The following is a 23,681-nucleotide window of genomic DNA, read 5'->3' as shown; positions in this document are numbered from 1 at the left end:
GATGGACAGGGTAGGGAAGCAGGTATATGCTTCATTGACCTTTGCCATTTGGTCTTTGAATTACTTGGGACATTTTACCTGTCTCCAGGGAGACCTGATCATGGAACTCTCAGGAACTGTAGCAGGAGCAGTTTTTGATGAGTTACGTGAAAATGTTGCCTCACAGCTTGCCACCCTGGAGTCAATATCTAATCCGCCCATGCGGTTGATTTCTCATACTACCAAAGGGGCGGCTAGAGCAGCAGGTGCAGGCGTTATCATGAGATGTCATGCCTGGATTTGGCTATGTGATTTTGCGGACCCTTTTAAGTCTTAATTTCTCAATGCTCCCATGGAAACTTCCTCTCTTTTTGGCCCTAAGGTAAAAGACACAGCCAGGTGTGAAAAGGACAGCAAGACCCTGTCTGCCATGGGCGTGCATTTTTCCACTCCTCAACAATCCTACTCTAGGAATCAGAGGAGTGGAAAGATGTGGAATAAGAAATCCTAGGGTCCTTTCTGCAACACATGTGGTGAGTTATCCCCCCAGGGCAAAGGGGGAAATTCATCAGGAAGACACTCCTCTAGAGGCAGAGGGGGTCCACATAATCAGGGATCCAGAGATTCTTTCTCTGGACAGCCCTATCAGAGCTACTTAAGAGTGGCCCAATTGCTTACCTCCGGAAGCAGTCGGGGAATGGTTTGCTCTGCACCACCTTGTCTGACAATCCATAACGACAGATTCTTGGGTGCAGATGATAATTACCAGAGGTTATAACATCCCCTTTGATCTTTACCGGAGGCCACAAAGGTGAATCCCTGACATTCCACCCAGTGAGAGGGACGTAGCAGCACAAGAAATTCAAAAGCTGCACCAAAAAAAGAGTTATTCAAACAATCCTACCAGACGAGACAGAGTCCAGATTTTACTCAAGGTTCTTTTTAGTGCCAAAAAAGACAGGGGACCGGAGGCCAATTCTGGACCTCAGCATCCTAAACAAATTTGTCAAACAGACAAAATTCCGGATGGACTTGGTTCAGTCTGTCTTTCCTTTCTGGAGAAAGATGATTGGATGTGCTCGATAGATCTTCAGGATGCATATTATCACATAAAAATGCACAAATGCTTCAGAAGATTCCTCCGCTTCCAGCTGGGAGCCAGTCATTACCAATTCTGAGTGCTGCACTTTGGTCTCCCTACGGCCCCCAGAGTGTTCACCAAATGTATGGCAGTGGTAACAGCTCACTTGAGACTGCAAGGATTCCTGGTGTTTCCATATTTAGATGATTGGTTCCTTACCACCCGTACCAAGTGTCTACTAGTTACAGCCTTACATTACACCCTAAAGCTAACAAAATCCTTAGGGATCTCAAGAAATGAAGAAAACTCCAAGCTGACTCCCGCTCAAAATCTGGAATTCATAGGAGCAACTTTCAATATTCAGTCTTGCCTAGTCTCCCTTCCACTTCACAGGTTACAAAGACTAAGGTCTCAACTCTGGGTGATACTGTTCTCTCAGGACAAGGTTTCAGCTCGGGCAGTCCTTCAACTACTAGGTTCAAAGGCAGCATTGATTACTATAGCTCCACTATCAAGACTACACATGAGACTTCTACAGTGGCTTTTAGTAACACAGTGGTCCCCTTTGACTCGTCCTATGTCTTTTCAAATCTGCATAACAAATCAATGCAAACAAGACTTAATTTGGTGGATGAAGCCAGAAAAAGACCTATGGAGTCCCCCTTTCTCCCCCTCTCAGCCCAAGACCACAGTGACCATGGATGCTTCACTGATGGGGTGGGGGGCATTTCAAGGAAAAGACAGTCCAAGGCACTTGGTCCCCCATGGAGGCCAACCTGCATATCAGTGTTCTAGAACTGAGGGCAGTGCTTCTAGAGTTGCAAGCATTCCAATCTGTCCTTCTATCAGGGACAATTGCTATCCAGTCGGACAGCATGTCTGTAGTCTGGTATATAAACAAACAAGGGGGAGCCAAATCTTACACGCTGTGTCAAGGAGCCATGAGAATTTGGCAATGGGTAATATCTTCCAACCACTTTCTGATAGCAACACACATTACTGGGGATTCCAACATAATTGCAGACAAGCTGAGCAGATGAGTGGTTCCTCAACCCTGTTATAGCAGCAAAGATCTTCAGTCACTGGGGCCAGCCTTGCTGCAATCTATTTGCTTCCCCTGCAAACCGCAAATGCATCAGCTACTTTGCCCTAATTCCTCCTCAGGGGGGAGTCCCCAGGAGGTGCTCTACTGCACGATTGGCCCACGGGACTTCTTTATACTTTCCCTCCTCTTCCTGTGATCCCGCAATTTCTAAAGAAAACTCTTTGGTTGAGAAATGGAGTAATCCTCATTGCGCCCTATTGGCCCCAACAAGTTTGGTTTCCCTTCCTTTGGCCACACCTAGTACACCAACAGTGTATTCTGAATCCAACTCCAGAATTTCTGTCATACCTGCAAGGGTTGATTCATCCAAACATATCAAATCTCAAGATGACAGTTTGGCTCCTCAACTTCCAGTAATCTCCAGGCAGAATAATCTATCCTTCCCTGTACATAACATTCTTCTGGCTTCCCATAAACCATCCGCCAGGAATCTCTATCTCAGCAAGTGGAAAAGGTTCATAATTTGGTCTAGAGAGAAAGGATTAGACCCTTTTTCAGCTTCGGTTAGTTCTGTATTTGGACTATTTATCAAATCTCCTCCACTCAGGAGTGGCAGCTTCCACTATTTGAGTACACCTGGTGGCTATCTCAAACTTCCACAACAGCTTCCAGAACAAAATCTCATCTCTGTATAGAAAATATTTTTGATCTTCCACTGGTAAACAAGATTGCTTTGATGGCCATCCTCGACTGAGAAAATGGTTGAGCTTCTGAAGAATTGGATCTGAAGCTGTGTGAGTTCTGAGCTCATCAAGATGTATGGAAGAAAAATTTCTCAATTCTATGACCTCAAAATCAAGTTGACCATTGTTATGCTGTTCTGTGTTTTTTCTGAGCGATCTGGATAAGGTATCAGCAAGATAAAGAAGTTTGCATTTTGTGTAGACAAAATTGACATTGTATTTCTGCAATTTGAGCATCATACATTGCAGTCTAGCTGGAGCTGTATGCGTAGGCTTTTTCAAAATAGTAACAAGAGGTTGGTGGTTAATTTCAATCTGGATAGGTTGACCATAAATATAATTATGGAACTTCAAACATGCAAAAGCAATTGTGAAAAGCTCTATCTCAATCTTGGGCGTACTGCATCTCAGTCTTGGTAAGAGTTCTTGATGCATAAACTACTAGTCTACCCTCTTGAAGAATGACTGCACCTAGACCAAATTTAGAAGCAACACAGGAAAGAGTAACTGGTTTGTGAACATCATAGTAGCTGAGAGTTGGTGGATTAGCACGTTCCTGTTTCAGGGCATCAAATACTCTTTCTTGCAATTCTGACTGTGACAAAATTATATCTTTGCATGTCAGTTCTCTGAGGGGTGCTGAAAGTTGGCTTAAATCTGGAATGAACTTGCCTAGGTAGTTGACTATGCCAAGAAAATGTTGTAGGCCTTGGAAATTGTCTGGAGCTGGCATTTCGAGAATTGTTGCTTGCTTTAAAGGATCTGGTTGTAAGCCTGAACTGATAAACAAGTGACCAACATAAGTAACTTCTTATAGCCTGAACTTGCACTTCTGAGGATTCAGCTTAAGCTTCCCTTCATGTGCTCTTTCCAGAACTTTCTTGATGTTTCTGTCATGTTCATCTTCATCATTGCCTCCTACTAGAATATCATCTACTATAATAGCACAGAGATAGCCAAAAGAATTTGCTCCATCACACGCTGAAAGACTGCACTGGTAGAATTTATTCCAAATGGCATTCTCAGAAATCTGTAGCTTCCAAAAGGCGTACCGAATATGGTTAACAATGAAGATTTTTTTGGTCAAGCAGAATTTAACAAAATGAACTCTTTGCATTTAAGACAGAAAAACAGTTGTATTTGGCATGAGGGCAGCTACCTCTTTGACTTTGTGCATTGGATGATAAGGCCTTTTTAATGTTTTTTTTTTTTTCAGATCTCTTGGATCAATACATATTCTGATATCATCTGAGTTTTTCTTATGAGCTATCACCATGGAGGATACCCATTCAGTAGGTTCTTCTACTGGACAAATTACTCCTAGCTGCACCATTTTGGCTAGCTCAGCTTTAACTCTGCTCTGCATAGTTACTGGAATTTTTCATGCTGGTCTGATAACTGGGCTGACCTCTGGGTTTAACTTCAGGGAGTACACAACTGATAATTTGCCTAGTTTGCAAAAATATCAGCATACTCAGAAAAAATAATCTGGGTGAAATTTGAGCTCTTGTCATGTAGGCACACATGGTGGACTTCTTTATTAAATGAAAGCAGTCACATTTTCAAACTGTTTCTGAGGCCTAATACTGACTGCACATGTCTCTTGACTATAAAAAATTGCAAGTCACAGCTGTTCCCAGCAGAGTAACATAAAAGCACTACTGAGCCTTTGGTCTGAATCTCTTCACCACCATAAGTAACAGGCTTTGCACATTTTGTTAAATCAAGTTCTGCAGCTTTTACTCTAGTAAATGTTTCTGCTGACATAACATTGCACTTTGAGCCAGTATCTACTTTGAGCTCTAAAGGACTCCCTTTAATCCAAACAATACAAAACATCTCATTCTTTGCCCACAAATCTACTGCATTAACTGTTTCACCAAGCACAGACACACCATCAACATAAAAAGCTGGGTCGCAGCTTTCTAATAAATCAACTTATCTCTTGGAATGTACTCTTTTAATAAAAGAATGTGCCATATTTGATTTACAACATCTTTTGAAATGATTCCACTTATTGCAAGAATGACACTGCTGACCAAAAGCTAAGCACTTTTGTTTTTTGGGTTCATGATTACCACCACAATTATGACAGTTGACTAAGAAGCTGGGTGGGGGCATATGTTTTGAGTTTGCTGACTCACCCTTATGCTTCACTGAGCATACTCTGGAATTTGCTGGAAAGATTTGAGATTTCCCAGCAACTGTTACAGGGCCTGCAGTAGCTGCAAGTGCTTGGGGCTGTTTCCTTTAACCATGTGCTGCATACTATCAGCATGAACTTTGCACTGTGCCTTCCGCAGCTATTCTAATTTGTAAGCATAACTGTGTGCTTCTCTGTAAGCTTGTATAGCTGACAAATCTCAATGGCCTTATTCAAAGTTACATCACTGTCTCAAAGCAAAATCTTTCTCACTGTGCCATTGTTAATACTTCACATAAGCCTGTCGTTTATCAACTTATCTCTCAAGTCACCAACTCTGCACATTTTAGCCTTGTTTCTCAAGTCAATTATATATGCTGCAAAAGTTTCACCAGGCTTTTGATCTCTTGTGTAAAATAAGTGCCCTTCCAGTGTAAGATTTGTTTGGGGGTTACGCATTTCTCTAAATTTATGTTTTAAGTACTCAAGGTCTTTCCTTGTTTAAGCTAGTATCACCATATGTATCACTATATGGTGGTCATCCCCCTCCCCTGCAAACACAGCAGGTGCATACACAAATGAACGTTCTCTTTCAATGGCCTCTGAACCAGCAAAATTAAGCAGAATAAATGCCTTTGTATGTGCATCTTTCTCAGAAAAAAAGCTGCCTGTATGAAAATACCATATTCCTGCTCATAAACTCTCCAATTTTCTGCAATATTGTTATCAAACACAAGCAGTACGGGTCTGCAAAACCCTTCTGCCATGCCCACAGATTATAGTAAAACAGTGCAAAATGGTCTTTGTAATTATGTAGGAACATTCACGCACACCTACTTGTAATAATATCCAGATGCATAGTAAGCATACAATACTCTGTGAAATATGCCTTGAAATAACTGTACTTTGCAAAATATTCTTTGAAACAACTCTTTGTGAAATAACTGTACTGTAATACTGCACACACTTGCAAACACTTTTCACACTTTCAATATTTTGAATAACTTTAGTTCATACAAAAAAGTAGTGCATAGCAAAGAAATACAGTCGTTTTCCCATTTTTGTACAGTTTATGCGATTCGGACATTGTTTCAAACATTTTCATAATTATTTCAAATATTTTTTATCAATATGTCATAGTTTTGGACATTTCATTTAATAAGAAATTCATTTTGAGCATTCTGAGTGTTTCGTTCTATATTTATAGCAAAAAAGATCATTTAAGCAAGTTTTAGAATCAGGAATTTGTTTCTGACCTGTTTTGCAAGTCATTTGAGTAGGAGGGATAATCCACTCCTGTAACTCTGGATCCCATTCTGACACCATGTTGCTCCTTTTATGTGCATTAAGAAGACGTAGAGGCTTGGGTGTTCATTTAAATAGTTTATTGTATACAAGTACATCAGGATGGATGTCAGGAACATTAAAATTAAATAAACTGACTGACTGCATACTTGCATGCTCACACTCTGGCTGCTCTCTCAAAATGGCACTCTTGCTTGCAAGTGCTCAGTACTTATATGCATGTGCTGACTCAGTGGAAAACTTCTTAAAGGTGTATCACACACACTAATCTACACACAGTGTAAAAATTATTGTCCATGCTGTGTGCTATGCCATGAAATGATAGTCTTTTCTTTTCCTGCTTAATGAATAAGACCACTGTTTGTGATGTTGGACAATGGTGATTATCATGTTATTGATGGAGCAAGTAGAAATACATGTTTAAAGACAGAAGCATAGCGTACAGAAAAATATTCCTAATAAATATAAATATGCAGGTAAATAAATGCAAGTTCCAGAAATTCAGAAACTTGGCAATCTTTGTATTTGAGGATGTCATCTGAGTATTTACTAGCTAGTATGCTTTAAGTTTTAAAAATCTAATTACAGCATTGTGCCATATAATGAAACTGTCTTTCTTCCTTTCTATCAGAATCTGATATACGTCCCAACAAGCTTTTAACATGGTGCCAACAGCAGACAGAGGGCTATAAGAATGTCAGTGTTACAAATCTAACAACCTCCTGGAAGAGTGGCCTAGCACTGTGTGCACTCATCCATCACTTCAAACCAGAGCTTATGTAAGTCTGTTTTTTTTTTTATCTGCAAATAACAATAGCATGGAATGTGGCAGAGTAAGACTTCATGTTCTTCAGATATGTCTGTGTACTGCTCATTATTAGTTTCAGTTTATGTAATGTTCTGATAATCTTGTTCACCCTGTCATGCATTTGGCATGTTGCGTCTGTATAATCACTTGCAATCAGGTTTCATTCAGAAAATCTCATGGTAGCTGTGAGATCTGGTATCATTTAAATTTACAAAAACATAGTATTCTCTTGCATAAGACTAGAAATTCAGCGATATTAAAGCAGGTTTCACAGTTTGTATAGAGTTTCACTGAATACATAAACTTCAGTCAAGAATACTGATAAGAACAGAATGTGTTGTACATTTGACTACAAACACAGTTTGGGAACCAAGGCTAAAGAGGCATGTAGAGATTTGCAGGGTTTTGGTACTGTTAGGAAGTACTTCAGACATAGTTAAGTTACTTTGTTTGGAGTGATATGCAGAAAGTCATGGCAGTGCAGTCATCAGAAGGCAGTACAGACACTCAGCTATGAGTGTAGAAGTCAAGTCAAATATTCAGCATTTCATAATATTAATTATACTATTCAGGAGGAAAAAATATAAATGCAAAGGATTATATGATTTTATCAAAGGAATATGAATATGAATACAGAGGAGGGTTTCAGTTTATCAGCACTGTTATTAGCAACAGCTTTTGAATATTGTTGACTTCTACCTTCACTCTACATAATAAAGCATTCTTAACTGAACTACAGTCTGTGCAAAATTAATTCTGAAAAGTACAAGGAAGATTTGGCCCATAAAGGAGACACTGGCACCTGTTTAGCACAGTTCTGGGTAATTAACAGATAAAGACATTCATTCCAGTTTATTCTAGTTGTTTACAGCTTATTCCAGTATTATACAGTCATATCAGTTCTTTCAGTAGCAATATATTATAGTGCTATTTATTTTTATATGTAATAAGTTGGACACTAAACTGATCCATAAGCAGAGACATAGCTAGATTAATTGGAACCCTGGGCAATATCCAGACGGTGACCTCATCAACCCAAAACTGAAGGTCAAAAAATAAAATTTCTCTGAAGTAGAAAATAAAAAAAAACTCCTTCTGTACTGTTGTATAGAGCATATAGTAGTTCCTTGCTACAGTTACAAAATGTACTCACACTACAGACAACTAAACACATTTATGTATGTGGCCTAGGCTCCTTAAATGCATGTTACTACTGGACTTCTACCTAATTAGTAAATCTTCAAAGTTAACTGTTGTGCCCATTAACAATGCGCTTCTAGGACAACTGCTCTGTTCTACTTGCCCTGTAAGTACTGTTCATATCATTTTGTTTCAGTCAATCACAATTTTCCATACTTGATATGGTTGTCTGATATTTTTCCTTTGCTCATTGACTCTGTCTCATAGATAAACATATATAGCCCCAATTTGTTTGTGTTACATGTTGTTTTGTGCAAGTGCTGTCCGAAGTTCTGGTGTCATTGTTCCTGCCTGATTGCCTAGTAGTGATTTCCATCTCTTGTCCTGCCAACAGTATCCATTACGGTATACCTACTGCTGCTATAGATTCCAGCATATAGTTGACTTATATTTTGTACAATTTATAGTGCTTTGTAAATGTATGAACAGAGCAGTAACGTAGCAAGGGTGGGGCAAAGGCAGAAATTGTGTGAAAACTTTTCAAGGATGCAATCTACAGCACTACTGAAATGCCAGAACAGAAGTGGTTTGTTCTTTTATTTATTTATTTTTTTTAATTTTAATTAATTTATTTTATTTTTTTTCGCTGTTCACTCTAAGAGCTAAAGAAGGGGATTAGACTGTAAGAATGATGATGGACTATCAGTTTCTTACAGTCAGCTGAAATCTTTTTTTTTCATCTGCGTTCTTTACTTGAAGAGCTAAGGTGGTGAGGTGGGACTTAGGACACTGGTACTGGACACTAGCCGTAAATGGAGTAATGCATTTATTAGCTAGGGTATCTGTAGATGGTAGTCACACAGCCTGACAGTAATTTTATTTAGCTGGAAGTACATTAGAGCAGAGTAGTGATAGAAGCAAGGGAACAGAGCTGCTATCATAATCTGCATAAAATAGTTGCTTCAATATTAGTTTCAGTGACTTTCACTGTAATATGCTCATTAGCTTAGATGATGGGTTTTGCTCTTCCCTCTCTAACATAGATGACAAACAGGTGGGGTATTCATTTAGATGCTTTATTACACATCACAATGGATAGCAGCATCATAAAATGTAAAACTGATTAACAGACAGACCTTACAGATATAAATGCTTACATCTCAACAGCTTACTCCAAAATGGCAGTCAGACTCGCACATGCTCAGTATTTATACACTTGTGCAAGCCCTCAGATAACGTCTTAAAGATACATACACACACATTAATCGACATCCTTTCTCTTAAAAAGATCGCCCTTAGTTGAAAATAACATTGGAGTTAGACATGCATTACCACTGACATTAGAAACAAACACAATGTTTATGTCCAAGTTGCCGTGTATCTATAACATGGTCTGGAGATGTGACTGGATCTGGTAACGTAACAATCTGGACTTGGTTTAGCAACAGGGACAGTCTTCTGTGAACACCTTATATCAGGAACTTTGTGATTCATCACAGGAATGGGAATATTCTCTGGAACTTCTTCTGGAACTGGAACACTGGACAACTCACTCTGAGATAAAGAGTATTTCTCACAGTCTATGTGCTATGGTATAGGCTCGGACACAGGCATCAAATGTTTCTGATTCCACCTAAACTCTACTCCTTGTGATTCCACAATGTATGATCTTGTCTCTGAGCAAATATTCTTCATAACTCCAATCCAATCATAACCTTTGGACATTTGCATCCTTACCACTTCTCCTTCTCATAATGGATTGAGCGGTTTGCTGGTCTTATCATAGTAGGACTTCTGGTTTAAACACATCTTCAACAGATTGGTTTTCACTGACCTGTTGTTCTTGACACATGGAACCAACAATTGATTACTGATTGGTACCGTGGTTCTGGTTTGTCTCAACAGAAGTCTTTGGGCAGGTGAACCAAGATGTTTATCACAAAGAATATTTCTGAGATTCAAGAGATTCAGGAGAACATCGCTGTTGTCTTGTTTCGACTTCTGTAGTAACTATTTTGCACTTTGAACTGCACATTCTGCCAAACCATTTGACTGCAGATACTATGGGCTACTCTTGATATGAGTAAAGTCCCACTCTTTGGCAAATTGTTTGAACTGCTGGCTTGTAAACTGTGTGCCATTGTCAGAAATAACTTTGTGCATATGGACTGCAGAATGACGCTTTATCTTAGTAAAGGCAATGTCAGATGCTAGATTAGGAAGTAGGTCAATCTCGAACCAAATTGAATGAGTCTACTAACACCAAATAATATTGACCATTCAATTTGAAAACATCAGTAGCTACTGTCGACCAAGGTAGTTCAGGAATCTGGTTTAGCTGAAGTGGTTCTTTCTGTTGATGCGACTTAGTACTGTTATACACAGAAGAAGATAATACATACATACATACATACATACATAGAAATGTTTCAGGCACGGGCATTAATGCCCTTTTAGCTTACCAATATACCAAAACACTTGTTCCCATAATAAATGTCCAGGCTGTTCTTAAAAATATCTAAACTAGTACTTGATTTAATGTAATTTGGTAGTCTGTTCCAAGCATCAGCTACTCTGTCAGAGAACCAATTAGTACACTTCTCATTCCGATAGAATCTTCTGCATCGGTTATCTGATGATTCTCTAGTACTTTTTGATAACCCCAAACATTCCCAGAGGTAGTTGTCCCTAAATGCCCTATATACCTGAATAAGATCTACTCTTAAATATCTGTAAGAGATACTGTACAAGTTCAGATATTTTAGCCTTTCACAATAACTTAGATTTTCACATCCATGGATGCCCTTGGTATATTTCCACTGTACTCTCTCCAATTTATTCATGCTTGTTTTCCTGTAGGGTTTCTATATTTTTATTCCATACTCAAGTTTGGGTCTAATGTAACTAACAAACAACGACTTCATTATGTTTGATTTACTAGACTTTATAAATCTTTTTATGCAACCTATAGTTCTATAACTGTCATTAGCCAATTGCTTGATATGATTAGAAAATCTCATAGCTGAATCTTCCCATATACCCAGGTCCTTAAATGAGTCTAAAGTTTCAATCACTGTGTGCTGTATTAAATATTCACCTTTTAGTTTATGTCTCCCAAATGTTATATGCTTAGTTTTTGATGTATTTACCAACATATTATTTTCCTGTGCCCAAATGGCCAATTTAGTCAAATTATTTTGCAAACGTGCCTTATCTGTAACATTTGCAGTCAATTTACCCAAATTCAGGTCGTCAGCATATAGATTGTAGAACACCTCAGATGAAAAAGTAAGGTCTGAAAGATAAAATCTAAACAAGTGAGGGCCTAAGGCAGAGCCCTGTGGGACACCTTGACTGTAACCAAGGATTTCACCTGTCCAGTTGGTGTGTGATACTTGCCATGTCCTATTTGTAAGCCATGCACCTATCCATCTCATCAAAAGTACATCAATACCTAGTTGTACTAATTTAGTGATCAGTGTTTTGTGTATGACCCTGTTAAATGCTAAAGTTAAATCTATGTAAATCACATCACAGCACAATGATGTTCTTCATCTCACATTGCTGCAGTCCTTACTTATGGGTAGTCCCCCTCGTCCTCGGTCGGGCCCGAATAGCATTAAGTATTAGCCTGGGTCATGGGCGCCTCAGAACTGACATCAAGATCAGGGGTATAAAAAAGCATGATGACCTCTCATCCTCTCCGTCTCTTTTTTTGCGAAGCAGCGAGTGCAGAAGAAGCGCTATGAAAAATTGGCGTTCTGCTTCAATTTTCAATTCAGTGTTAGACGAAGTAGAGGGATTGGGGTTTTTGGTTTTGTTTTTCTTATTTTTGTTTTTCTTGCCTCAGAATAATTGATGTCAGAAAAAAATGGGAAACAGATACCGATAGGAAACAGATACCGCATAGGATTTATCACTCATCACTGACTGTGATCGACCTCGGTGTCGTCGGCGTCGTACGGTTGTCGGGTTTAATAACTAGTTTTAAAAGTTAGGTTTAAAGTTGGTACTATTGGTAAAGTATGTCACTTGTAATCGCTAGGTTAGTCTATGAGTAGACAAGAACCGCCGCCTAATAAGACAACGATCTGAAAAACCCAGGACAGGATTCGGAAAGGGGAAAGCCTCGGCCAGCAGAGCAGGGGAGAGCAGTAAGTTTCTGTCGTTAAGGGAAGGGAGTGGAGATTCAGGGGATTTGAAATTTTGATGGGAGAGGTCTCAGGAGAGTCAGGTCAGGCTGAAGGGGCCTCCTCCTGATGTGCTCTGGTTAGGCCTGCCTTCTGCTTATGCCTTCTGCTTCTCTAACTAAGGCTATTTCTAAGGCTTCTTGGTCTCCAGGTACTTCAGGGTCTATTCCCAGGTAGCACATGGTTAAAGTGGACTGGCACACACTTACTTTAAATGGGGTCTGATAATGCCCCTTTAATAAGAGGCCCAGGGATGCTTAAATGCCCCCAGAGGATCAGGGTAAGCCCTCAGTCCTGAGGTTCTTCTGCTGATGAAGAGAGGCTAGAGTCTTCAAGGATTCTATAGAATCCTTCGGATTTTCTTCTGATTTCGATTTCTCCTCCAGAGATCTTTCTCTTTCAGAAACTCTGCATTTTCAGCATTTTATTTTTCCATGAGGGAGGATTTTCTTGGGGAAAGGAGGAAGGACAGGAAGGGGATTTTTTTAGGAGTTTTTCCATGGAATTTTTTTTTTATGTTGAAGGAGAGGATTTCTATCAAGATGTTTTCTCGGAGGCTTCCAGACCTCCAGATCTGTGCCTCCTCATACCCATTACAATAAGCAGATGTCTCGGGTGTTGTAAGATATTACAGGATAGGCTCGTATTAAAAGGATTCTTGGAGAGAGTCCAGAGGGTGTTAGGACTAAGAATTATTAGTAAAAGGGTGTTACATAGAGCCTCTTGCATAAAATCCCAGGTAGAGGCCCAGGAGGAGAGCAGAGATTGTCAGGGGAGAAAGGGAGTTGGATCAGAGTTTCTAAAAGAAGATCAGGCCTCAGATGAGGGGTCTTCTCTGCCTGCTTATTCGGATTCCCTCCAGAGGATTTCCCAGAGTCTGAATTTTTGGATTTTTTTCTTTCAGATTCAGAGTTTTCTTTTCATTTTCAGAAACTCTGCATTCCATGAGGGAGCATTTAAGAAGAGAGGATTCCATTTTGATTCAAGGAAGAGGCTTAGGGGAATTTTGTTTTTACCACAGCATAGACCCTTGTTCAAGATGTTCCTGTTTCCGTGGTTGTTTTTCCCCTTTTTTGAAGATTTGCTAAATCCAGATCAGACAAAACAGGGCGCCTGTTAAAGCTCATAATTATATGTAAGTTGAGGCCTGCAAGAATTTTTCTGGTATAAGAGGCGAGGGCCAGAAGGGGCCTAGAGGGCCAAGGGGCCTAAGGGAGCAGGGAGCTCTGTTGTAAAGAACTCTACTCGTAATAGGTGTAGCTAGTTTAGTTGGCTTAGTTTAGGTAAGAGAGTGGCATAAATTTCTTTCTCAGGCTTTCTCTTTCCGATTAAATTCTGATAAGGAAAGAGCAAGAATCAGATAGATGGGGTAGAAGGCTAAAATTGCTTTGGCTTTAGAGGGCAGGGGGGCTAGTGGTTACTGGTTTGCAGGACATGTCTATGGTGTCTCTGTGGGTTCAGTTCTTCTCAGGCTAAAATGTGGAGGATGCCTCTTTCTGAGTCTCCAGAGGGCACCTGTTCATTGAATTTCTCTTAGTACATGATTCTTTTAAGGGATGTTTGTTTGTTTGGTTAAGTGGATTTGAGACTGTTCCTCCTGGAGCTACAGTTTGAAGCTTGGTTTTGCAGGTGCAACCTCCAAAAGAGAAGGCAGGATCAGAAAGCAAGTCTAATGTTTTAACTAAGTAATACTTTGGTATTCGCCGAGATCGAGGACAGCTGACTACCCATAAGTAAGGACTGCAGCATGTGGATCTCTTTACATTCTTGAACATCTGGTAACTTTCATTCATAGCTGTTATTAGAGCACTCTCTCAATATCTTGTGACATAGAAGGCCAAACACCCCGCCCTTATTTTGGTAGTGTCTGCTTGTGGGTGACCATGATGCAAGATAGTAATGTACTCTTGTTGCAAAGATTTTGGAACGATTACTTTTGGATTTTCATAATGATACCATTGTTAGACAAAATCTCATCTCTATATAGAAAATAAGGCTGCACTTCTTGAGGTAATCTAGATTGCTTTGACAGCCATCCTAGTTGAATACAGTGGGTGAGCTTCTGTAAAACCGGATCTGTGGGTGTGTGATCTCTCAGCTCATCAAGATGTATGGAAGAAATGTTTCTCACTTCCCTGACTTCAAAATCAAGGGTCTCTTTCTCATGCTGTTCAGTGATGTTTCTGGGCGATCTGGACAATGTATAAGCAAGATAAAGAAGTTTGATTTTCTTGTGGACAAGAGTAAATTTATACTTTTGCAGTCTCAACATCATGCATTGCAATTTGGCTGGAGCTGTACAGATAGGCTTTCTCAAAATAGTGACTAGAGGTTGGTGACCTGTTTCGATCTGGATAGGTCTACCATAAACATAATCTTGGAACTTTGAACATGCAAACACAATTGCCAAAAGCTCTTTCTCGATCTGAACATACTGCATTTCAGTTTAGATAAGAGTTCTCAATGCACAGGCAACAGCTTGACCCTCTTGTAGAATGACTGCACCTAGACCAAATCTCAAAGCATCACATTAAAGAGTAACTGGCTTATGAACATCATAGTATCTGAGAGTTGGTGGACTGGCAATTCTCTGTTTCAGGACATCAAATGCTCTCTGGTGCTGTTCTAACCAAGACCGGGTACATCTTTACGTGCTAGCTCTCTGAGTGGTGCTCATGTTTGACTCAAGTCTGGAATGAACCTGCCTAGGTAGTTAACCATGCTGAGAAAATGTTGCAGGACTTGAACATTGTCTGGAGCTGGCATAATGAGAATGGCTGTTTGCTTGGAAGGGTCTGGTCACAGGCCTGAATGGGAAAATAAATGATCAACATAAGTGACTTCTTGTAGCTTGAATTTGTATTTCTGTGGATTGAGCTTAAGATTCACTTGACATGCTCTTTCCAGAACTTTTCTGAGGTTTCTGTCATGCTCAGCTTCACCATTACCTCCTACTAGTATGTTGTCTACAATAATAGCATGGGGATACCAAGAAAAATTTGCTCCATTGCATGCTGAAAGACTTCACTTGCAGAATTTATCCCAAATGGCATTCTCAAAAATCTGTACCTTCCAAACGGAGTACTGAAAGTAGTTAGCAATGAGGATTTCTTGTTAAGCAGAATTTGCCAAAATGAACTCTTTGCATCTAAGACAGAAAAAAATAGTGGCATTTGGCATAAGAGCAGCAACTGCTTCAACTGTGTGCATTGGATGATGAGGTCTTTTTAGTGCTTTCTTCAAATCTTGTGGATCACTACATATTCTGATGTCATCTAAGCTTTTCTTATGAGGTAGTACCATGGAAGGTACCCACTCAGTTGGTTCATCTACTGGGCAAATCCCACCTTGTTGCACCATTTTATCTAACTCAGCTTTGACTCTGTTCTGCCTAGCTATTAGAACTTTCTGGACTGGCCTGATGACTGGACTGACATCTGGATTTAACTTCATGGAGTAGACAGCTGGAGGCTTGCCTAGTTTGTCTTCGGAAAGATCAGCATAAGTAGAAAAAATATGTTGGATGAGTTAGAGTAGTGGTCTTTCAAGCTAACATGATGGACTTCCTTATTAAATGAAAGCAATCCCATTTCTGAACTGTCTCTGAACCCTAATAATGACTGGACGTGCCTCTTGACCACATAAAATAATAAGCTGTAACTTTTCCCAGCAGAGTGGGGTTTACACATTTCTCTAAATTTACATTTTAAGCACTCGGAGTCCTCCCTTGACTCAGCCCGTACACCAATATGATGGTTTTCCCCCTGTCCTGCAATGATGAATACACAAATGAATGCTCCCTTTCAATGGCCTCTGACCCAGCTAAATTAAGTAGAATAAATGCCTTTGTACAGTCACTTTTATCAGAAAATGCAGCCTGTATGAAAATGTCATACTTTTGCTCAAACACTCTCCAGTTCTCTGCAATATTATTGTCAAACACAAGTGCGCTGAGTTTTCAAAATCCATCTGCCATGCCAACAAAGTATGCACAAACACAATGAAAATATGGCCCTTGTAGTTATATACGAACAAGTTGTGCTGTGAGACCTCATAATCCCATTCAAATGCACAGTAAACTCTTCAAAATACTGTACTTTGCAAAATATGCTCTGAAATGGCTTTATTTTGTGAAATCCCTTTACTATAATACTGCACAAACATGCAAACACTTCTTACACTTCTGATAACTTGGATATCTTTAATTTGAAAAATACGTGCTTAGCAAAAATGTAGTCATTTCCTTTATTTGTTTAATGCAATTCAGACGTTATTTCAAACATTTTCCATAGTAATTCAAATATTTTTATCAATATCAGACATTTCAGTTTATTTAAATATCGCTTAGAGTGTTCTGTATGCTTTGTTTCATATTTTGTAAATAAGAAATTATTTCAGCAAGTTTTAACAACTGAAATTTGTTTCTGACCTGTTTTGTGAATTATATGTGCAGTAGGGATGGTCCACTCCTGTATATTCCTCCAGTACTAACCGGATGCCTCTCTGACTCAAATTGGAGAAACTGGAACTCTTCCTGGCAACAAGTTGTTTTTGCCCTGCCTTTTCTGACACCATGTCACTGGTCCCTCTATAACATAGCTGATGAACAGGCGGGGTAGTCTGTTTAGATGCTTTATTACATAGAAACAGATCAGGATGGATAGCAACATCATAAGATATAAACAAACTGATTAACAGACAGATCTTACATACATGCTTATATCTCAACAGCTTGCTACAAAATGGCAGTGTGGCTCACGTGTGCTAAATATTTATAGACTTATGCAAGCCTTCAGATAGCTTCTTAAAGATACATACACACATATTGATCTACAATGAGTTAATACATTTTAATATTATTATCTTTTACCTGTGCATATAAATACATTCTGTTGAGAAGCACATTAAGTTTACACCTAATTTGAAGGTGTTTGATGCCTACTTTATGAAAAGAGGGTTATGCTGACTTAGCTGGATGACAGAAACCAGAAACTAGGTAATGTTGAGTGTTTGTGGACTAGGGAATGAGAGGATAATGTGGTATAATGAATAGTGCTGGGATAATAGTTACCAGAGGAAGCAGTGTGAGATAAGCAGGGAGTCAAATTATCAAGAAAAAATATATTATCAAGAGAAAATGTATGATTTATGATTTAGAATGACATAGAGGAACTGAACAGAAAGGCACTAAGATATTTCCATTAGGTTTTACTCCCTTGGCATTCCAAAATGGCTGCATACTGATCAACATCCTATCTTCAGCTCTCCCAGTGTGAAAAAGTAACCTGAAAGACATGGGCCAAGAATTCTGTCTCTTTTAGTAAATTCAGTTACTGGCTAGTACGTACACTCCCTGGATGTCACCAATGAAGTAACTAAGAAAGCCTGAAAGAAAATCAGTTAGTAAAGGTGAAGAGAAAACAATGACTGGGAAGAATCCTACAGTTGTTCAGCAAAAAGCAAGTCAGTAAGAAGACCAGCAACAGTAAAATTGGTGAGTAAATGTGAAACTATACAGCATCAGTTACATTTGTGAAATATGGCTTTACAAGAAAAAGTGTCTGAGAAATATTGGATGCTTGTTGACTTTGTTAAACTTGCTGCGGACTAACAGGCGAATGCCCTACTTCATGTTATTAAAGTTTGGAGGAATATTAAAATGCTAAAAAAGACAGAAAGAGGGGAAAATGTACAGTTGATATAAAAAGTTTACACATCCCTGTTAAAATGCCAGGTTTTTGTCATAAAATAAATCATTTTAAAAAATTCCCACCTTTAATGTGACCTATAAGCTGTACAATTCAGTTGAAAAGCAAACAAATCTGTTAGGGGAAAAATATAAAAAATAAAAAAATGTATAATAAGCTGGTTGCATAAGTGTTCACACCTTTATACTAATACTTTGTTGAAGCACATTTTGATTTAATTACAGAATTCAGTCTTCTTGGGTAGGAGTCTATTGGCATGGCACATCTTGACTTGGCAATATTTGCCCATTCTTCCTTGCAAAAATGCTCCAAATCTGTCAGATTGCGAGGGTATCTCTTGTGCACAGCCCTCTTCAGGTCACCCCACAGATTTTCTATTGGACTTAGGTCTGGGCTGTGGCTTGGCCATTCCAAAACTTTACTTTTCTTCTGGTGAAGCCATTCTTTTGTTGATGTGGATGTATGCTTGTGGTTATTGTCATGTTGAAAGGTGAAATTCCTCATCATCTTCAGCTTTCTAGCAGACACCTGAAGGTTTTGGGCCAAAAGTGACTGGTATTTGGAACTGTTCATAATTCCCTTTACCTTGACTAAAGCCCCAGTTCCAGCTGAAGAAGAGCAACCCCAAAGGATGATACTGCCACCACCATGCTTCATTTTGGGGGTGGTGTTCTTTTGGTGATGCTAAGTGTTGTTTTTGCGCCAAACGTACCTTTTGGAATTGTGGCCAAAAAGTTCAAACTAACTTGGTCTCATTAGACCATAACACATTTTCCCACATGCTTTTGGGAGACTTGATGTATTGTTTTGCAAATTTTAGTTGGGCCTGGATGTTTTTCTGTGTAAGAAAAGGCTTCCATCTTGCAACCCTACCCCATAGTTCAGACATATGGAGAATACAGGAGATTGTTGTCACATGTAGTACACAAGCAGTACTTGCCAGAAATTCCTTCAGCTCCTTCAGTGTTGCTGTAGGTCTCTTGGCAGCCTCCCTGACCAGTTTTTGTCTTGTCTTTTCATCAATTTTGGAGGGACGTCCAGTTCTTTGCAACGTCACTGTTGTCCCATATTTTCTCCACTTTTTGATGACTGCCTTCACTGTGTTCCATGGTATATCCAATGCTGTGGAAATGTTTTATACCTTTCTCCCGACTGATACATTTCAACAATGAGATCCCTTTGATGCTTTGTAAGCTCTCTGCGAACCATGGCTTTTGCTGTAGCAGGCATCTGAGGAAATGTCAGGAAAATCCTACTAGGACAGCTGAACTTTATTTGGGGTTAATCAGAGTCTCTTTAATTGAAGGCAGGTGTGTACCTAAGGAGACTGAATGCTGTAATTAAATCAAAAGGTGCTTCAACAAAGTATTAGTTTAAGGGTGTGCACACTTATGCAACCAGCTTATTGTACATTTTTTATTTTTTATGTTTTTCTCCTAGAAGATTTGTTTGTTTTTCAATTGAATTGTACAGGTTATAGGTAACATTAAAGATGGGAAAACTTTTGAAATGATTTATTGTGGTCTCATTTTTTATATCACAAAAACCTGGCATTTTAACAGGGGTGTGTACACTTTTTATATCCGCTGTAACTGCAAGTAAAACATTTTTGTTCTTAACAGTATTTGTATAAAACATTTTATGTTATAAACTACATGTGATATAAAGAAGTATTTTTTGTGATTGTTGTATGTGATAAAGATACTGAAGTAAACAGGTGCTTTTTTTCTTCTCTATTTTTTAGTTTTAAGATAAAGGCATTACAGTGTAAAAAGAAAAGAAAGGTATGGCAAAATCACTTTTATGTCAATAGGTTGAATCTTGAGCTGTTGGGTGCGAGATGGGGTATAAAAGTACATTGATTATAATATATGTAGAATTGAAATGTCTTCATTTACAATTGCATGAGTAAATGTCTGGATTAATGTCCTTATTTAATCTAATGTCATGTTTTTTTGTGAATGCAAGTAGGTTTTAAAAATGAGAGACCACAAAGTAATAAATAATTTTCTTTAAGCAAATATATGTTCAGTGCCATTTGAAAAATCTGGTGCTAAAGGCAGCTCTGAATTTTGATCATATGTTTCCGTGGAAACAAGCTTATGTTTACATGGTAACAAGCTGACTAAAGGTGAAGGCAGTAAATTGAGAGATCTGGATATTGTTGACTGAGAGAAATGTAATATTAAAAGGTAGAAGGGCAAGCAGTTCACTAAAAAAATGAAAGTTTGAAATCACTGAAAGTGAATAAGGTACAGCAGCTTTGCTGGTAACTAAGTACTTTAATACATTTGCTAGAACAGTGTATAATTTAGTTTTACTTAAATATAGCCATGGGGGGCAGAGCCTAGATGGCCAACTGAGAGCAGTAAATTTTGAGAGCTCCATAAACTAGTATAATAATGTAGGAAAGTGTTATTATTTTCAAGTTTAAAATGTCAGGAATCTATAAATAAACTGCTAAACTAAATAAATATCAATTTTGGTGGAGATATACAAACATTTTCCTGTCAAGTAATGGAGATATATTGAGTCACTGAATATGAACAACTCAAGGAATTATCATCCAGATGCTGCTTTGAAAAAAGAACTGCAGTTGATGACATCTACCTTACAGGAACTATATTTGAAGATGGATGGCTTTAAAAATGACTTAGAAAACCTCAAATTAAATTCTCAAAAGCAGACTAATACTCTTAAGGAACTATTACAGCAACACCATACAAAAATAACAAATATAGAGACTTCTCTAAATGACATTGAAGGGAGACTCAAAGAGGAAGAATTCCAAAAATAATTTCTGCTTAAACACAATACATGGCTGCTTAACAAAATAGATGACTTAGAGAACGGAAAGGTGAAACAACATAACGATCTTTGGTCTGCCTGAAAACACCGATGGTGAAGACATTATTTCATTCTTAACAACCTGGATTCCTGAATTTTTAAACTTGAAAGAGGGACTTTCATTTGGAATTGAAAAGGTGTATAGAGCACTGAGGAAACTTGTTTCTAACTCAACAAATATTCTACCTAGATCCATAGTTATAAAATTTCTTTCATTTCTGGACAAGGAACTAATATTAAAATCTGCTTGGAGAAAATCAACCTTAAAATACAATCAAAGCCTGATAAGGTTTGACAGTGATTATTCTTCCAGAATACTAGAACAAGGGAAAAAAGTTTGGCCAATAATAAAACTTAAAACAAAACAACACTAAAGCACAGCTGGCCTTTCCAGCCAAAATATAAAAATACTTTTTGCCAAAGAGATGAGAAACTTTAATGACTTAGAAGAAGCTACTATAGTTATCAAAAACAACAACATAGTGTCTATCCCAGAATGAATGGAATGGATGGCCTCTACTCTTAAAAGAATAAAAGAAGCAAATCATTGGACTCATGCTAGAAAGAAGAAACAAAAACCTGACTCCAAGATAGCTGTCTCAAAAAATTAACTCATACAACTACATCTCTCAAAGTATCAACTGGTATGGTACATCACTTGTCATCTGTTTTTATTTAAAAAAGGAAGGTTTCTTAAACAACTGAGAAACAGTAATGATTTATTCAGAATGTTCAAGGAGTCCAATAATTCTTCACAATCAAATGTAGGTCAAGATGGGTTACTATTTACATTATATATAAGCCAAACAAAGCAACATATAATGCAAACATAGAAGTTTCTATTCCCCTACTTGAACTCAATGAATACTTATCTTGTTCATTTTTCATTGATTTTACTTATAATAATTTAAGTAATTAATTAACTAATTCAATGAGGTACCATTCATCAGAGTTCAGACTCAAATGTAACAAATTAATATTATATATAATAGCAGTAAAAGTAGAGTGTTTTGAAATAAATTGCTGTCATGGAGAATAATGCCTTCTTCAGTTAAAGTATGATTTAGAAATGTCATGTATATCCAGGTTAAGTAATAGTAGCAAGGTCTTACTAGAAATGTCATCATTATTCTGTCTAAATATAGTTAAAGTCAGTTATGGCAGGTATCATAGCTATGAGTGTTGTTTGATCAATCTTGATATGGTGTGCGAGGATGTAGCCGTGTCTGGCTGCTAGTGCAAATGTCATTATTATTCTGTCTAAACATAGTTAATATCAATTATGGTAGGGAGTGCTGTTTGATTAAGCCTGACATGGTGTGCTTAGAGTCTGGCAGCTGTTGTATGTTGCCGCTTTCGTCTTTGGGAAGCTGTGGGATGCGGCTTCTGATCGAGGTTTACTGATGCTTGTGTATTAGGAAGAGACATTTGTTGTTTTAGCCTGGATCCAGGGGAAGGGGGTGAATAAAACTGTGATTTGGGATAGTTTGGCAGAGAATAGTTTGTCTATACATCAGCCGAGTGAGAGGTGGGAAGGCTGGAAGAATATGTTATCGCTTGTTGTGGCAGCTTGTTGGGAGGTTTTATTTTTGTTTATTTGTCTGCTGTCCGTTATTTTCCTGGCTGCTGCCTCACTGAAAGGGATGGAATTTAGGCTTGAAGTTGCAGTGAAATGAAGCTTTGCTTTAGGTGCATCGTGAGCCTCTGGTATGCAGTACACAGATGCACTAATAGAAACAGACGCTCCCAGGTTGCTGTGGTAACGGAGACAGAGAGACGATAATACTTAACGTCTCTGAGGAGCCTCCAAGATGATTCTCGGTAATTAAGTTTTTTGTTTTAAAAAAAAAAAAAATATATATATATATATATGTATAATAAAAGGGCTGTTTTAAACCACATGCACACATATTGATGGTCTCCCAACACTTCGTTTAGCTCATTAAGTTTATTGTTTAAAAAAAATTGAGAAAAAAAAATAATAAGCGCAATTTTATATTTAAAATGTATTTTGGTCCAAATACATTAAGGACTTACATAAGAGTGGAAGTCTGAGTTATTGTAAAAGACTAAGAGTACTTGGTCTTGTGCAGTACCCTTTGGAGTGGTCTGGGAGGTGAGCTTGCTCGGACGTGTTGGGCATATGGGAATAGCTGATTCTAGGGGTGTTTGGGGTTGTTGGGAAGTGCTAGAGAGTCATCACTTTGTGGAAATATCTGTGGGAATGGAAGTTGCATTGAGTGGTTCACTGGCAGGGTGTCCACTGCATGAAACAGGCTGGTAAAATGGAACAGTACAAATATTGGTTTGGATATTTTAAGAACAGCCTGGAAACACACCACATGAACTAGTAAATGGTTTTCTGGCAAAACTGGATGGGCATTGTGTCCCTTGCCTGAAGTACTGATATATGTGTATGTAAGGATGGAAGTATCCTTATAACAAATAAGAAACTAGAAGGGTCTCATAATTTAAAGTCTATGGACTGTATAAACATGCTTGGAAGGAGCTAATAATAAGAATAAGCATTACAGCTTGTGGTCTCTCAAATAACTAAGCAACAGCCAAAAAAAGGAAAGAAAAAAAAACACACACAATAGTTATGTAATGTATGATTTTAGTAAATCTAGACATAAAATATGCAACCGTCATATAAGATGAAACAGTGCGCTAAATTTAGATATTAAAGACA

General features: G+C 38.3%; 1 protein-coding gene across 10 annotated transcripts in view; it reads left to right on the top strand.

The window, feature by feature from the left end:
• The window catches only part of LOC122815864 (F-actin-monooxygenase MICAL2-like), a gene marked incomplete at its 3' end in the record, with an annotated part of 2,588,394 nt that overhangs the window by 1,306,697 nt on the left and 1,258,016 nt on the right, over positions 1 to 23,681 (top strand). For all 10 annotated transcript variants that reach the window (XM_044088691.1, XM_044088682.1, XM_044088687.1 and 7 more), the window contains 1 exon segment: positions 6,928 to 7,075. In XM_044088691.1, the coding sequence (XP_043944626.1) occupies positions 6,928 to 7,075 (148 nt within the window).

Source organism: Protopterus annectens, chromosome 11.part0 (assembly GCF_019279795.1).
Source record: "Protopterus annectens isolate FY-2018-M chromosome 11.part0, PAN1.0, whole genome shotgun sequence".
NCBI classification, from domain to species: domain Eukaryota; kingdom Metazoa; phylum Chordata; order Ceratodontiformes; family Protopteridae; genus Protopterus; species Protopterus annectens.
The sequence above is the reverse complement of the archived record's forward strand: the minus strand, read 5'-3'. Positions and strand labels throughout refer to the sequence as shown.